Here is an 18,275-nt window from a genome sequence, read left to right as displayed (position 1 = left end):
AAAATAGAAGTTTTAGCAATATGAAACCTTAATACAGCTCTGTTGATTTTTCTAATAAGAAGGGTGAGAACACCACTTTTTAATTCATAAAAATAAGTGCCCAGAGTTGTTAGATTATACCGTATATGTGTATATTTATACAAACATACTGACCTCTGACATGCACACAAATAGGTTAACGTTTATTTCTTGGTTAGATGGACAGATGTAATTCTTTGTTATGGTCTGTGGAGTTACTGCTATATTTTTTATGAACACTTTTAGGTTCTGTGTTCTTGACTGGCTTTGAGTTTGTGTCAAACTGCATCTCTTTTCCCCTTTTAGTTTGGTTAACTAAATACCCAGACAGTGCCTGCTTCACACTTACCTGTTAGTTTCCATGAGAGAGTATCTAGCATGGTTTTATAACCTAGCTATAAGAAAAAAAAAGAATTTCTCTCTACGCTGGATGGAGAAGCTGCTGGATCTCTGCTAGCAACCAATAAGTTTAAACATGGATGTAGCTATCACATTGCTGATCCCAGTGGGGACAGGACTTTACACTTTTAAGTCTTTTTTTAGCATGTGAGCTTTTTCTTCTACAACTTTTTTTAAACCTTCAGAAGGGAGGACCTGATGAAGTTTTGGGTTAGAGCTTCAAAGCTTTCCTTTCTGGAGACATGTCGCTCTTCTGTGTGAGGGACACTCACCTAGTAATGTCTGCGCTGTTCCCATCCGTGCTCTCACTTACGTAAGCACCAAGATGACTCAGTTTTTAAAATTATAATGATAACCCCCCGATTTAGAACTTTTGCAGGAAAAGCGTTTGTTACACTTAGGTTTCGAGTAGCAGCCGTGTTAGTCTGTATCCGCAAAAAGAACAGGAGTACTTGTGGCACCTTAGACACTGACAAATTTATTTGAGCATAAGCTTTTGTGGGCTACAGCCCACTTCATCGGATGCATAGACTGGAACATACAGGACTTTACACTTAGAGCATTTAGGCCACAATTCTCCAAGACATGTAAGCAGATGAGTAATTCCATTGACCTTACTGGAACATTTGGTGCTTAAAGTCAGGCACATGCTTAAGTACCTTGCTGAATGAGAACCTTATTATTCATGTCAGTCATTGAGTCCTATCCTATTGTTGTTACAGTTCCCAGACACCTCTGAACCCATATCCCCACCCAATACTAATTCCAGTACACTGACAATAGCATACTCTGTTATCCTTTTGGGTCAGGAGCTCAAAATTCAACCTTCAAAGCTGACAGTCCATTCAGACCAAACCTCTGCTGAAGCATGTTCTCTCACTCTATGAAATGGGCATACCATTATTTTAATGAATATGCAAGAGAGATGTGGAAGTTTGTAAGCTGAGCAATGCCTTCCCTTCCACTAGTGCCTCCAATGCAGAAAGGGATTTCATCAGTAATTCATTGTTCCGGTATCTGTTTGGAGCTAGTCATAATGTGTGCAAGTACATGGAACAGTTGGCACAGTGAGAGAATATGTAAATATAGCCCTGTGACATTCATTAGTGCTTTAAGTACTGATGGGAGGAAAGGGCCTGCCCATCAGTATAATACTATGTTAGAGATGGATTATAATAGTAAAATGCTGTGTCACTCCCCTCTTGTGAAAATACCTGAGGAAAGGACCTAAGTGGAGGAAAATCCCTGAGAATGTTTTTGCAGAGTTCACCGCCATGGAGTGATTTTAGGGAAGTTTGTCTTGTGACCCCCCTCTATGTACGCAGTGTGCTACAGTTATGTTTCCAAACCCAGCAGAACTGTGGGGATCTGCAGGAGTCTGAGACATCTGCACTGAGGTCCTGAGCTTCTATGCTAAGTCTGGGGTCCCCCCCATCTCTAGCATTGCTTGTGAAAAAGATGGGAGCTTGAGTGGGAGGGGTTAATGAGAGGAACTGGTCTCCTTACCACCTGGATAACATCATAAAAACAGGACAAAGTTGTGCTGTTGGTAAATGATACTGGGTCTCAAAAATTATTCCGGACTAGATGTTTAAATTCCACTGTTGCATTTAAAAATTAAAAATAAATGTTGTAACAAACAAATGAAGTCATAAACAAACCCAGCAGCATGTACAATAAAGTATTATGTTGCTTTGAATCTTGGCAGTAGCTTCCATAGAAATAATAGCAGGAAATTATGGAGGGAAAAAATGGTGAAATCACACAGCAGTCTTTGCTTATTCATTTTAGTCTTCTGTGTTGAGATAACGATTGGGTTTATTTGTATTATAAAATAAAAGATTGCTCTTATAATTGGAAACCGGTATGGCTGTGTAGCTAAGGGTAAAGGTTATACTGGTTATTGCAACAGATATCCTAATTCTAACAAAAGATACCCAGTGAAGACAGAACATCTAACGACTGGAACACCTAGCCTAAAACTATCCATGAAGCAAGAATTTTGCAATGTTGGGTATTTTGTTGGAGCTGATAAGAAATTCTCAGATTTTTCCAGTGATTTTTGTTTTCATTCCTTCACATGGGGCAAGGTTTTCATGGGAAGCTGCGTGCAGATAGAGTTGCACTATTTCGAGGTTTCACGTTTGCTCCCACCATGGAGTACTTTATTTTTCTTTCTCAGATGGATTATTTTGTGCCCCAACCTGCACTCATTTGAGACCTATTCTCCCCCGATGTGCGCACATTATAACGGCCATTAGTGTTAATGAGTTATGTGTGTGTACACATCAGGGGGAGAATAGACCTTATTGTTGAGTGTGTTTGAAAGCCAGGGTAGAATCCACAGGTACCTACACAGAGGGAGATTAACTGACATGGTAGTTGGAAAGAGTTCAAGAGAAAGCATAGAATCATAGGGTTGGAAAGGACTTCAGGAGGTCATCTAGTCCAACCCCCTGCTCAAAGCAGGACCTAATCCCCAACTAAATCATCCCAGCCAGGGCTTTGTCAAGCCTGACCTTAAAAACCTCTAAGGAAGGAGATTCCACCACCTCCCTAGGTAACCCATTCCAGTGCTTCACAACCCTCCTAGTGAAAAAGTTTTTCCTAATATCCAACCTAAACCTCCCCCACTGCAACTTGAGACCATTACTCCTTGTTCTATCAAATACCAGTCAGAGCTCAATCAGCTAACCATTCTGAGTAATGTTGATTGGCTGAAACTTAAGAAAAATACACTGTTGATACATAAGAACTTAAAGAATAAGCAGAGCCCTGCAGGGATACGAAGTTTATATCCACGGATATAAATTGGTATCTGCAGAGCTGCAGGGCTCTACTGGGAACTGCAGTGGGGAAAGCAGCAGCATGTCAGGCTGATGTTCCCAGGAGCCAGCGCTCCGCGCCAGCAGCTCCTCTGGCATGGCTGTTCTGCCCCAGCCACACCCCCAGCCCTGCCAACTGCAGTGGGCACTATGCCCACCAGCAGCTGTCCCTGGTTGTGCTAGTGTGTGCAAGCAGCTCTCACACTCCCAGACAGGATTCCCTTCCATGCAGCGGTCTGTGTCTCCTGTCCGGGAGCGTGCGAGCCGTTTGCACACACTAGCACAGCTAGGGACAGCTACCGTTAAGCCTGGTGCCTGCCCCAGTACGTGGGGCTGGGGGCAGTACAGCCATGCCGGAGGAGCTGCCTGCGTGGGGCGCTGGCTCCTGAGAGCTGCAACCCGACATGCTGCTGCTTTCCTTGCTGCAGTTCCCAGTAGAGCCCTGCAGCTCCACAGATAGCAATTTATATCTGCAGATATACATTTTGTATCCACCCACGGCTCTAAGAATAAGGCTCCTGATGTAATCTTGGCAATTATAGGCTGATTAGCCTAACTTCAGTACCAGGCAAATTGGTTGAAACTCTAATAAAGAACGGAAAGGTCAGACACATAGATGAACACACGATGTTGGGGAAGAGTCAACACAACTTTTGTAAAGGGGAATCATGCCTCACCAATCTATTAGCATTCTTTGAGGGTGTCAGCAAATACATAGTCAAGGATCATCTAGTTGATACAGTGTACTTGGACTTTCAGAAAGCCTTTGGCCACGTCCCTCACCAAAGTCTCTTAAGCAAACTAAGCAGTCATAGGGTAAGAAGGAAGGTCCACTCATGGATCAGTAACTGGTTGAAAGATAGGAAACAAAGGGTAGGAATAAATGGTCATTTCACAGTGGAGAGAGGTAAATAGCAGGGTCCCCAGGGATCTGTACTGGGACCAGTGCTGTTCAACATATTCATAAAAGATCTGGAAAAGGGGGTAAACAGCGAGGTAGCAAAGTCTGTAGACAATACAAAATTACTTAAGATAGTTAAGCGCGCTACAAAGAGTTACAAAGAGATCTCACAAAACTGGGTGACTGGGCAACAAAATGGCAGATGAAATTCAATGTTGATAATTGAAAAGTAATGCACTTTGGAAAATATAATCCCACCTACATGCACAAAATAATGAAAGTCTAAATTAGCTGTTACCACTCCAGAAAGGGCTCTTGGAGTCATCATGGATAGTTCTCTGAAAACAGCTGCTTAATGTGCAGCAACAGTCAAAAACGCTAACAGAATGTTAGGAACCATTAGGGGAGGGATAGATAATAAGACAGAAAATATCATAATGCCACTATATAAATCCATGGTATACCCGAACCTTGAGTACTCTGTGCAGTTCCAGTTGCCCCGTCTCAAAAAAGATATATTGGAATTGGAAAAAGTACAGTGAAAGGCAACGAAAATGAGTAGGGGTTTGGAACAGCTTTCATATCAGGAGAGATTACAAAGGCTGGGACTGGGATTTAGATTCAATTTAGAACAGAGATGACTAAGGGGGAGGGATATGATAGAGGTCTACAAAATCATGAATGGTGTGAAGAAAGTGAATACCCCTTCACATAACACAAGAACCAGGGGTCACCCAATGAAATTAATAGGCAGCAAGTTTAAAACAAACATTAGGAAGCAGTTCTTCACATAATGCACAGTCAACCTATGGAACTCATTGCCAGGGGATGTTGTGAAGGTTAAAAGGATAACTGTATTCAAAACAGAGTTAGATACGTTCATAGAGGATAAGTCCATCAATGGCTATTAGCCAAGATGGTCAGAGATGCAATCCCATGCTTTGGGTTTCCCTATACCTGTGACAGCCAGAAGCTGAATCTGGATGACAGGAGATGGATCACTTGATAATGCCCTGTTCTGTTCATTCCCTCTGAAGCACCTGGTACTACCCACTGTCAGAAGTCAGGATGCTGCACTAGATGGACTATTGGTCTGATCTAGTATGGTCGTTCTTATGTTTTTATATCTAAAAATGCATTTAATGTTACAACCCTTTTTTTTTTTACTGGACTAATGAATAACATAATGAGGTCCATTTTCATTGGCCCTTTTAACTGTACCTACAATATTTATTCTTATGAGTTTTGCTCATATAAAAAAGATACACCTTAAAATTAAGGAGCCCAGTTGAAAATTTGGCCTATGTTGTTTAAAATCACCAGACATATTTTTCTTTAACACAAGCACGCATTCTAAGCCTGATAGCAAACCTGAGAGTGACTGTTACAGTGTCTGCACTTTTTACATTGTATTTATTTTTCTGTAGTATGTTATTTTCAGAAGACAACAGGGGCCAGATTTTTCATTGAATGTGCATGGGCAGACCCTTGCACCCATGCAGAACCCCAGCAGAGAGATCTTGGGAAACAAGGTGGAGGATCAAGGCCAAATGCATAACATCCAGTTAGTCTATCCAATAAGCAGTGTGTGAAAAGTGGACTAGATGTGGTGCAGAACTCAGCAAAAATAAACCCAAAGCATACTGCCTACATATTGGGGGCAGGGAGAGCTCAGTAGTTTGAGCATTGGCCTGCTAAAAGCAGGGTTGTGAGTTCAATCCTTGAGGGGGCCCATTTAGGAATCGGGGGCAAAAATCTGTATGGGGATTAGTCCTGCTTTGAGCAGAGGGTTGAACTAGATGAGGTCCCTTCTAAGCCTGATATTCTATGACTGTGTAGTATCACTTCTCAGCCCTCTATGAGCTGAGGGGTGAAAACATTTAGCTAGTAACACACTGCATTTAAATGCTGATAAATTACAGAAATTCTTTCTAACATTTTGTTTGCCCTCAACTACTCCAAGTACTGCTAATAGCAATAAGAATGTGAAATATTAGCTTACATTGGATATGTTAGATTGCATTTAATATATTTCAAGTATTTTAAATGATACAATAGGGTTACAATTCTGCTTGCCTAAAACCACAAATGATTTTCCCATAGCTAAAGGTCCTAATCCTGCAAGGTGCTAAGAGCCTAAAATTCCCATTGATGTCACTTGGCACCTTGCAGGATTGGGCCCGAAAGCAGCAATGTGCAGCAGTGTGATAACAGCTGGCACAGAATTCAAAGATTGCTGATGTGATCAAGGCTGCTTTTGAGAGGGTTAACCACTGTTTACATTTAAAAATCAAACATTTTAAACATTTACTTTTGTCCTACAGTGTGAATAAACAAACCAATTTCCATTTAAACTAAATGTATTGCTTTTTGTTGTTACCCACGAACTGAAAGGTGGCAATAAATGTGCAAGATGTTTTATTGACCATATACGTAAATTACATGTAAACCCTAAAATTTCTTCCCTCCTTGCACCTTAAAATCTGTTTAGATCAAAATGATAAATAAATTAATCAGATTATATTGTTCTGCCTTTCAATTAAATAAGCCATTCACTAGCAAGATTATAAATTAATCCTTTAGAAACTTGTCTCTGTTTCATTAAGGCTAGGGCAGCATCTTGCAGCTTCTTGTAATCTGTATCCATTTCATTTGGGACTGCCCCCCCCCCATTCCATAAATTCCCTGTATCCACCAGTCTCCCAGCTGTCCAGAAGCAGTTAATGCAGGGCTGACAGATCTTTGGGACAGTGAGAAATCAGAAATTTATAGTTCTCTTTTCTTTGTTATTAGATCTTAATGATCTAAGCAAAAGTCCAAAAATATTTAAACACCCTGGACCCACAGGTTCAAATCCCATCAGGTTTAGCTCCAGCCATCATCCTTCTGAGGTAGGTATACTGAATTCTTGGCAGTTTAAGATAGATAGATGGGTCTTTCAGATAAGATGTTAAACCCAGTTTTTTTCTGCTATGGACATTAAAGAATAGAGGTTTGCTCCAGTGCCCTTAGTCATTTCCTCTCCCTGAAGTGTTGTGCAGATGGCTGTTTGCTGATTTGATACCATCCACAATCCCCACTCAAGTACTAGCTGTGTTTCCGTAGTGATGTATGTAAATTGAGGCAACATCTGTGCCACACAACCCCTGAGTAAGCCAGTGATGCCTGGGGGACCCAGTAGGCATTAGAAGGGAGAGGATCCTCCCTAACTCCAAGCAGTAGGCTGGGTGAAGAATGGCTTCACAGCCATTGCTACAGCCTCCTGACATGCCCGGACCCGACAGTGAGGAGCATCGCGCAGGAAGCCGTATGGGACGTGGTCAGGAAACACATTGCCAGGGCCCCCTCCGAGCAGGACGTCGCCACTTACCTCAGTGGCTCCCTGGAGGCTGAGTTCGGGAGAGAGGGGGGAGACCTGTCCTCTCTCTGGTCCCACGCCCACAACACCTCGAGACGCCTAGGAAAGAGGATCGGATGCAGCTGGAAGTGGTGCGAGGAGTGCCGGGAGCTGGGAGAACTGATGCCACACATAAAGACCCCTGACCACACCATCATCACCCCGACTGCCAGAACGATGCTGGAAAGGACCCTGAAAGATGCCATCCACGGCCACTACGCCGAGAACCTCAAGCGGAAGCCGGACCAGGGCAAGGTGTTCGAGGTGTCCAGCAAGTGGGACGCCAGCAACCACTTCCTCCCCAGGGGCAGCTTCACCAGGTTTGCCAACTGGTGTTTCGTCCACCGGGCCCAGCTCAACTGCGTCCCCCTCAACGGAGCCATCCGCCGCGGCAACCGGGACAAGCGCTGCAGAAAGTGCGGCTACGCCAACGAGACCCTGCCCCACGTCCTGTGTGGATGCAAACAGCACTCCGGAGCATGGCGGCACTGCCACACTGCATCCAGAACCGGCTGGTGAAAGCCATCCCGCCGTCCCTGGAGAAGATCACCATCGACTCCGCCATCCCCGGGACAGACAGCCATCTGCGACCCGACATCGTCGTGACAGATGCAGAAAAGAAGGTCCTCGTGGTAGACGTCACGGTGCCATTTGAAAACAAGTCACCGGCCTTCCACGAGGCCCGAGCATGGAAGGCATTGAAGTACACCCCACTGGCTGACACCCTGAGAGCCCAGGGCTACGAGGTCCAGATACATGCCCTGATCTTGGGAGCCCTGGGCTCATGTGACCCCCACAACGAGCCGGTACTGAGAGCGTGTGGAGTCGAGCAACGCTACACCCGTCTCATGAGACAGCTCATGGTGTCCGACACTATCAGGTGGTCCAGAGCAGGGCCGGCTCCAGGCACCAGCCCACCAAGCATGTGCTTGGGGCGGCGCCTGGAGGGGGGCGGCGCGGCGGGGCGCTCCGGCCCGAGAGCGGGGCCGTGACTGGGCTCGCCGCCTTCCCCGCGGCTCTCCGGCCACCGGGGAGAGCGGAGCCGCAGCGGGCTCGCCGCCCTCCCCCCGGCGCTCCGGCCGGTCGGGGAGAGCGGAGAGCCGCGGCGGGCTCGCCGCCCTCCCCCCGGCACTCTAGCCGCCGGGGAGAGCGGAGAGCCCCGGCCGGGCTCGCCGCCCTCCCGCCGGCGCTCTGGCCGCCGGGGAGAGCGGAGAGCCCCAGCCGGGCTCTCCACCCTGCTCCCGGCGCTCTGGCCGCCGGGGAGAGCGGAGAGCCCCGGCCGGGCTCTCTGCCCTGCTCCCGGCGCTCTGGCCGCCGGGGAGAACGGAGCCGCGGCGGGCTCGCCGCCCTCCCCCCGGCGCTCTGGCCAGTTGGGGATTGCGGGCCCGCGGCCGGGCTCCGCGCCCTCCCCTGCCGCAATGGGAGGGGGGCGGCCGGTGGCTTTTTTGCCTAGGGCGGCAAAAAAGCCAGAGCCGGCCCTGGTCCAGAGACATCTATACGGAACACATCACGGGACACCGTCAATACCACGTTGAGTAATCAAGACCACCAACCAGGGAAATAACCCACTTCCTTCCCTGACGAACCAAGTGATGCACCCCACCCATGTACTTATTCGCTACACTGACACTGACTTGGACTCTATACATTCCATGGGTGGCGTACCCAAGCCCACTTATCCACTGACGCTTTAAAAACTCCCACACCCCAATCTGAGTCTATGCTGGTTATGTGATATGTAGGTATCTTGTGATCCTTGTAACTGATACCTGTAATCCCTCATAACTCAAGCTGGACCCCAGATGTACAGTACCTTCCCTCTTAACTTGTCTATATTTAATTTTAAACATTAACTTTAATAAAATTTTTAAATCTATTCTCTAAGTGCACACACCCTCACAAGATCCACATAGGCCTTGTCTAAAATAGGGAACCTATTCAAAAAATTCCTACGTTCCCAATACCAGTTCATACCAATAGCTCCATCAGGAGCCCTGCTGTCGACAGGGTGCCAACGGCTGCCACCATTTTAAGCACCATGTCCATTAGAACCACTCTGAAAAGGGTCAGATGGCATGATGTATCTATATCTGCCCAGTGTCCTAGTCAATTTAGATCACTTTATATATTCTGTCCTGGCCGGTATTTGCAACTCCTTTTAGATTCATCTACAAATGTTTTGAACATGCGGCTTGTTGTTCATGGTTCTATTATCCTGTAGCTGGTTTGTGATTTTTTCCCCTCTCTTTATAATTGTCCCATTATTTGACTGTGGTTTGAAATTAGAATTACTGGATAATTGCAAAGATCATTCTTCTTTCAATTTATAGAGTGTAGTACCACATTTGCTTTTCTCCAGCCTGCATATCTCTGTAGTTCTCTATCACTGAAACAACAACAACCCCCAGTCAGTGATTCAGTACATCTAATTAATTTTTTAGACTGCATGTCATCTAGACCTATGGATAGGAGAGAGAGAGTGTGTGTGTATAATATAAATAGTTCAAATATACCTTTAAGCCTGCCTTTTGTTAATAGCTATTTCCCCCCAGGTCTTTGTAAATGTAAGAAATTCTGAGTCCTGATTCTCCACTGTCTTGCACCTTGTGTAGTCATTTTACACCTGTGGAAGTGAATGTAAAATCTGGCCAATTCACTTATTTTGCAGAACTGTAAATAACTATACAAGGTGCTTAGGAAAGGCAATTTTTTTTTATTTTATTTTATTTTTCAGAGATTTTAAAAAGGAATTCAGTATCCAACAACTACCCCTCCCAAAAAAAAATCAGTGTATGTGCAGTATCTCCATTCTTTACGATAGATAGATTGTGTGTGTATGTGTTCAAGACCGTGACACTGAGGCAGGAAAAGCCATGGGTCATATAACCAGATCTGTGGCAATTCCTTTACAATTTCTAAATCACAAACAGCACACTTTCTTGGCCTGAACTGATGAAGGCAGTTTTGCAGCCTAAAATTTGAATTCAGTTGAGGATACTCTTCGGTGTGGCAAACACAACATCCCAGAACAGCTTATGATGGGCTAAGGAAAAGCAGGAACCCCATGTACTGAGAAGATTGGGTAGGAGCCATGGTGGAATGCATCAGCATGCCTTTCACATAATATGTATGTTTCCAACCGTTTAGGTTAATTCACAGCACTTATGACCTTTTCCTGCCATAACTTTGGTTTGAAGCTGTGTAACATGCACGAAGGATTATGGGAGAGAAAAAAGCTCAGTGTTGTAAACAAACTTCTAAAATGCCAAAGACAAAGCAAGTTGTTAAAGTGATTCATGGCAGACTCTCTCAATCTGTGTTTCAGAAAAAGAAAAGGTAAAGCAAGGCTTGAGTAGCCAAGCAACCTCAAAGCCTGACCACTGTTGCCATGGGAAGCTTTATCAATGACACAGTGGGTGAAATTGTCCTTTTCTTGTAATTGAAGGCTACAGTAAGAAGAAAAGGGAGTTTTTCAGACAGGCAGCCCCCTCCTGCAGGGAATCAGCAAGGAACAGACTGGAATTAAGTCTCGTTCACACACACACACAAAGGTCTGATCAAAATGGGATTGACAAAATCCAGTCACTTTCAAAACATAAATCTGAGTCCTTTTGAGCTCTGTCTTTGAAAGGATTTGCCTTACCACAGCCAGACTACAGGTAAATTGAATGCAATTCTTGAGCTGAAGACAGAATGTACTTGCTGTAGTGTTTCCTGATTTGTTTAATTTGGCGGAAGTATTTGCTACATCTTACCAAGCAAGTTACCAAGAGTTACAAAAGCAAACCCTGACACCCAAGAGATGTACCTATTAGTGATGATTTGTATACAAAGTTAAAGCTCTGCATTTCACTTCAGTCATGCATTGTGGGTCCAATCTGATACTGAATCTTGCATCTTTCAGCATTTCCCAAGTGCCGAGAACAGACAGGGGACTGATTTAATGTTTAGGATGCTGTAATGGGTCTCAGCTTGTTTAGAGCAAGGTGGGTTTTGAAGACAGATTAGATTGGAAAATAAAGTAGGGTGCACTACTTACTTGCTCTTGGGACTTTAGAGATGGACAAAAAAAAACAAGGACAAACTATGTAACATTCAGTAGTCAGGTTTTAACATGGGAATAGCTGTATAAAGAAAACCGTGGGCCTGGACTAATTCCTCCCTTGGAGTGTAAAAGGCTTCAGTACATCCCGAAGAACAGATGCATGACAAATATATCTTTGTGCAGGAAAGGGAAATATTTCTTAAACATCCTATAGCAAACGTGACTGACTGAGTTTCCCTTTCCTCCTGCCTGGTGCATTTCCCCTCTTTGCACAGATGGGTTCTAACTACATTTGCAGGGTATGAACTATAGCTGACATTCAGATTCATAACTCTAGTGGTTCATTTAGCACTGCGGTTCTCAAACTGTGGGTTGGGACACCATTTTAATGAGGTCACCAGGGCTGGCATTAGACTTGCTGGGGCTGAAGCCAAAACCTGGGCCCCACCGCCTGGGGTCAAAGCTGGAGCCTTACTGTCCAGGGCTGAAGCCAAAGCCTGAGGGCTTCAGTGCTGGGTGGTGGGGCTCAGGTTATAGGCCCCCCACCTGGGGCTGAAGGCCTTGGGCTTTGCCCCCCCCCCGCCCGGGGTGGTGGGGCTTGGGCTTTGGCAGGACTTGGGTGGGCTCAGGCTTCGGGCCTCCCTCCTGGGGTCGTGTAGTAATTTTTGTTGTCAGAAGGGGGTTGCGGTGCAATGAAGTTTGAGAACCCCTAATTTAGCAGACAAAGGGCAAGCAGGCAGACACCTTTTCTCCAGCCCAGCATGTGGAAGTCAATGAGAGGGTGGCGAGGAGCTTTTGTTCATCTCAACATAGCTGGCATGAATGCTGAAAAATGCAGTCTTTGAAGATGTTTTCTTTTTTAAACAACAGCCTGTCCAAACAATGGGATTATTTGACGAAGTCTGTAAAGTATTGAATGAACTCCCTGACAAGGCTAGAACCTGGGCAAGGTCCCTGCTAGTCATGAGAATTGAGAGTTTCATTGAACATTCATTTTCTTTGTATGTTTGTGTTGACAGCATTTTTCCAGCTCAAACACACTTTGTAGAAACTGAGTGGCAATGAGGATTGGTAATAGTGTCCCCCTCTTAAGGGACCAGCTCATCCTGGGCCTGATCCAAAGCTCATTGAAGTCAATGGGAATCTTTCCATAGATTTCATAGGCTTTGGATCAGGTCCATTGAACCAGGACTGGTAGTGATTCGAAGTTGTTACAACCTGATGGCTGTTCAGGGGCTTGTGTGAAATGACTTGGTGGCTCTCGATCTATTTCCATTTTCCATTTCACAAAACCTACAACTACTGCTACTAATTTTGGTAGCAGTCCCAGCAGCGAGGCTAAGAACTGAACGGTCCACAGAGAATAAACTGCCCACTTTCCGCTAGGGGTGATCCATCTGTGATCTGTCTCAGCCATGGAGGAGCAATGTAAACACATCTTGCATTGCTGCTGCTTGTGTCATGCCTGTTCTTTGAGGTCAAATAGCCTAGTGCTTGTCAGAAACACAAAATTAATCTGATTTTTTTTCAAAAACAAAGGCCCCAGCCCTAAACTTTGGGAGCTAGAAGTAATCAGCCCCTGGCAGGATCAGGCCCAAACCTCATTCTGATGAAAGCAGGACTTTCTAACTTCTTCCGTTATTTCTCCAGTGCTCAGTTATGATTTTTATTTTGTTTGTGGCTCTATGTAGAAATAAAAAGCATCCAAACCCCAGGCTTTCACCTGATGCCAGCTCCAGTGATGTTACTATTAGTGTTCTCCCAGGTTATTTTATAAAGACTGGCAGTAGGAAAGCCTATCACAGGACGTAGAGCCATGACATTCAGAATAAAGACACTTTCAGAAGAAGTGGGCCAATTTTTTGTTACTATAAAAGGGCTCAGCTCCATTCTTTCAGGAGAATTTTGTCCACTCACATAAACAGAGAATGTGGCCCATTATTGGCAGAATTATGCTATTTTTAGTGAGAGACATGCACAGAAGTCACGCTTTTTTCATACAAGAGGTCTGGCTAAAGTAATTGTTTCAGATGTTGCTTTTAAGTGGCTGCAGCCCTGTGGTGATGTACAGCTATGCTTCTAAAAGGTTGCTTTGTTAAATCAAGTTTCCCTGTAAGGTGTTGATTTTTATAAGATTGGTTCCAGGGGAAAACACAAACTATTTGATACTTAACGCCAGTACCAAAAATGGTTGTTCAAAATATTGCTGGTCAGAGCCCAAATCTTGTTTTGTTTATTTAGGCCCCAGTCCCACAAACACTTTCACATGCACACAGCTTTACTCTCATTAGTGGGACTACTCACATAATAAAGTTATATACAAGTGTGTTTGCAGGATTGGGGCTTTATTCGGCTCAGGAAGAATTCCCATTGAAGTCAATGAGATTTTGCCTGAGGAAAATGAGTAAGGACTGCAGGTCTGTTAACTCCATTCGTTACCCACAGGAGATCGACAGTAGTTAGATTAATTAGAGTGACAGTGCAGTACGAGGGGAAATGACGACGGGCCCATATTACCCCCATTGACTTTTCTGAAGTCAGTATGGGGATTTGTATTCTAGTTTGGTTTTTTTTGTAAAGGACACAAATAAGGCACCACACAAATTACAAGCCAGCTTTGGTAGATTTCTTGCAAAATGTACACATTTAAATGCTTTTACAGTTTATCAGGTTACGGTGTTTACAAACAAAAGTTGCAAAGATGAAATACAGAATATTTCACTCTTGTACCAAAATCACATATTACGTTACAATAACAGTATTGTAGCTCTCATTTAAGACACTGACAGTTTAAGAACTGCACCTCTTTACTGAGGAAACAATTCTACACATATGGTGTTTGCTTAATGATCACATAGGCTCAGATCCTGCAAACATGCTTGTGGTTAAGCATGAAGTTTTATCTCCAATGGGAGTAATCATGTGCTTAATGTTAATCACATACATAAGTGTTTGCAGGATCAAGGTCCTAGTCTCTCAAGCCTCTGTGTATTGACACCATCACTTTTGTATGTTTACTAAGCAAAGCAAGAACAATATGGATGAAGCCCTATTGCAAAACTACAGATCCAGTTAGATCACAAGTCTCAGCAACAATGGGAAATATTCAGAGTTGACATACACATGTGTATTATATGTTTGTGATGGAACCATGAGGCTGTAATTAAGGTTTAGTGTTATACTGTGAGGGAGACTAATGTGTAGAGTATTTCCTTATTAGTTGGAGGCAGAAGGTAGTTCCTTATGGAGTCCATCTGGGTCAGTAGAATTGTGCTGGGTTGGTATAAGAGTACTGTCACATGGCCTAGAACTTGTTTAATTGTTTTTAGAGTTTGCATTAGGAACTATCACACTTACTCAGTCCCTACTCACTTTTTAAAGAAGCTTGTTTCACACACATCTAAGTCAGGAAATCCCAAATTGTGCTTGCATAGAGCAAAAATTAGTCATCCTTCCTCCCCGGTGATAAAAGTTATGGTGGCTATGGGAGCCATAACCTTGAATTTCTTGATTATTGCATCTAAAGTCTCAGCAATAATATCAGGTTAAGAATTTTTTGCATTTCCTTATTTGTTTTTAAAATAAAGAATGGTGTTAGTAAATTTAACTGCTGTTGCACAATCAAACAGATGCATATTCACATTAAATTGTGCCCCTACTGAGCACACAAAATTTGATATTGGCAGCAAGACGGACTCAGCAAGATGGCAACCAAGACCTTGCCGAGTCCTTTACATTACTTGTAAAGTGATATCGGAAGGAGCCTACTTGGCCTAACCATATTCTATTCAGCATTAATGCTTCCAATTTCAAATTGTGCATGCAAAGCATGTGCCAGAGCAAGTACACATTGTATGCTGTAATGATTTCATATTCAAGTAAACATAGACTAGGAATGGGTTAAGGAGGAGGGATGGTTGGCTGGCCTGAGAGTACTGAGCAATCAAGGTTACAATGTAAGATGAGTTTTATTTGAATGCACAGTGCTTCCTATGCACATGGATCAGTGCCTATACCTGAACGACTGTCCCAATTAGTGGAAAATCAAAGATCTCAGTCCATGATTGTTCTAAACCAATTTTCTTCAAACATAGCAGGGCAGAGGTTAATTGTCTAAACTGAGGAATGAAGACCAAGGTTAGTTTGAAGTTTTAAAAAGAACTTACATTTTATTTATCCAAGCTCAAACAAATTGAAAAAAATTCTTAAATAATGAAAAAACAAACAAACCCACCACTGTTACAATAAGCCAGATGCGGGTATTTTCTTTACAAGAAAATAAATAAGAGACATTTCAACCCAAAGGGTCTTTTTAAAAAAAAAAATGTGAAAGGACTGAAAATGTTTTATGATGAAAGTTAGTGTAATAGTGGCACAATTCATTATCAGCACACATATCAGTTGATAAGATATATAAACATTTGAAGTCTTGTAAAAGAATCCATTAAAAAAGCCAGATTGCACTCACAACGTTCAAATTTGAAGGAGGTGATGACAAAGTCCTACTGGGGGAATGTTCAGGGCACCCGCCCCTAGGAAGAGATGTTTGCTAGCACAAGCCATTTGGTGCACTAACAGATGCAAACTCCTCTCTTATTTTTGCAGATACATTATACTATAAACTCCTATTCCCTATGGGTTGTTCTGGACACAAAATGGGAGAACAAGTTGCTAGTTGTGCATGATGCCCTAGCATACCCCGCCTCCTTCCAAAGTTTGTCTCAAACAACCAGACACTGGTTGTTAATTACCAAATTCGAGTGCTGGGCTGTCACCTATTCCTGCTCCCAATAGTTCGTACATCTTTATAATAACAAAACATGCGGCTAGAATATAAAAATATACATATAAAATATAGACAATCTCGTTTGTTTTTTATTATAAAAACAGGGTTAACAAATAAGGAGTGTTGAGTTCTGAACTAGTTCTGTAAAATCCTGTACCACAATCGTCCTAACTGCTTAGACCGATGCCCCGCAGAGTTTAGGTTAGTTAATTTCATTAGCCATGTGTTCACTCGGGTTTGTACAGCGGCAAGGCAGCACATTACAACAGCACAATGAAACTTTTTTCAATTATAAAAAAAGACAGTAAGGGAAGGATGATTCCCCGGCTAGGGAGATGAATTCGCTGCTTAAGAGGCTTTGTTTTAAGAGAGTTCTCATTTCTCCACAATCGGATGGAGAACGCAGACTTTATCTTATTCTCTAATGACACATAAACAATCCGGTAGGTCATTTGGGGGGCAACAGTAATAGTAATCAAATTAAATAAGCAGGTGCAGGTTTGTAATTAGTCACAAAGTAGTTTAAAAAAAAAAAAAGCCCTGAGCACCCGCTCTGTGGTTCATAGTCCTGCAGCAATGGGTTAACTCGCTTGCATGTTACATAGCATACATCTCAAAGCAAACAACCCCCTTCCAGTTAAGGCGAAGCAGTGCCAGCCACTGGATGACCGGCCGATTTACCGCTCATCCCGGCGGAGACAGAAGAGGGGGGAAGAGAGACCGAATTCACGCCGGTGGTCCTTTCTGTTTAACGTTTGCAAGGCTCAAACAGGGGCGAGCTCCAGGCGCGCAGCCGGGCGGGTCTTGTGCCACTGAGCGGTACCTGCGCACAGTCCAGTTCGGAGCTCGCCTCCCCGGAGTCCGCGCGAGTCATTTCAAGCATCTCCGGCGAGGGAGCCGGGCCCAGGGCAGGCTCCGGCTGGGAGCTGCAGCCCGGCTCCGTCCCTGGCCCCTCAGACGTAGTTCTTCTTGTCGTACTCCCCGTTGGAGGTGGGCCGCCGGGCGGAGGCCGAGTACTTGACGGGGAAGGCGTTCTCGCCCTCGCCGGGGCAGGAGCAGGAGCAGCAAATCAGGCTGCCCCCGAGGAGCAGCAGAGCCGTGGCCGCCCAGCCGATGTAGAGCGCGGCTCCCATCTCCCGCTTCATGGAGTTGGGCACTTTGGGGTCGTAGAAGCCGCTGATGATGATGTTGGCGAACCAGGAGACGGGGATGAGGACCAGCAGCCCGCAGAGGATGTAGAGGACCCCGCCGGTCATGACGATCCAGGACTTGGTCTTGCCGGCTCGGACGCAGGTGGTGCACTGGGCCCCCACCACGGTCACCATCAGCGCCACCAGCCCCAGCAGGGTCACCAGGACGGTGAGCGCCCGGCCCGTCTGCATGTGGGGATCCAGCGCCAGGATGGAGTCGTAGACTTTGCACTGCATCTGGCCCGTGCTCTGCACCGCGCAGTTCATCCACAGCCCCTCCCAGGTGGTCTGCGCCACCACGATGTGGCCGTCGGTGAAGGCGGACACCTGCCACATGGGCAAGCCGCAGACCAGGATGACCCCCACCCAGCCCAGGACACACAGCCCCAGGCCCAGGATCTCCCGCGCTGCCGAGCTCATTCTGCTCCTCTGGATTCACGCGCTGCTCGGGACTCGGCGGCCGGTGGCTTCGCGCTGTCTCGGGAGCCGGCTCAGGTGGCGAGTGCCAGCCGGGGGCCCGCGGGGCTCTATTTGAAGCCGCAGGGCGGGCCCCTCCCTCCCACCTCCGGCCAGTCCCAGGCAGCGGAGGCCGCCCCCGGCCCGCGAGGGGCTGGCTGGAAGGAAGCAGGAGCGCGTGTGAATGATGAACGCTTGGAAGGAGTTGGGGGGCGGGGGGCAGGAAAAGAGGCTGGAAAGGAGCCAGCTGCAAACGCG

General features: G+C 45.2%; 1 protein-coding gene across 1 annotated transcript; it reads right to left on the bottom strand.

The window, feature by feature from the left end:
- Positions 1-14,206: 14,206 nt before the first annotated feature.
- Positions 14,207-18,048, bottom strand: CLDN5 (claudin 5). The gene has a single exon (XM_024206268.2). It carries the CDS (start codon positions 17,979-17,981, stop codon positions 17,325-17,327), a length of 657 nt encoding a protein of 218 aa, XP_024062036.2. The 5' UTR covers positions 17,982-18,048; the 3' UTR covers positions 14,207-17,324.
- Between the last annotated feature and the right edge of the window lie 227 nt (positions 18,049-18,275).

Source organism: Terrapene carolina, unplaced genomic scaffold (assembly GCF_002925995.2).
Source record: "Terrapene carolina triunguis isolate 2854851 unplaced genomic scaffold, T_m_triunguis-2.0 Scaffold234, whole genome shotgun sequence".
Classification (NCBI taxonomy): domain Eukaryota; kingdom Metazoa; phylum Chordata; order Testudines; family Emydidae; genus Terrapene; species Terrapene triunguis.
The sequence above is the reverse complement of the archived record's forward strand: the minus strand, read 5'-3'. Positions and strand labels throughout refer to the sequence as shown.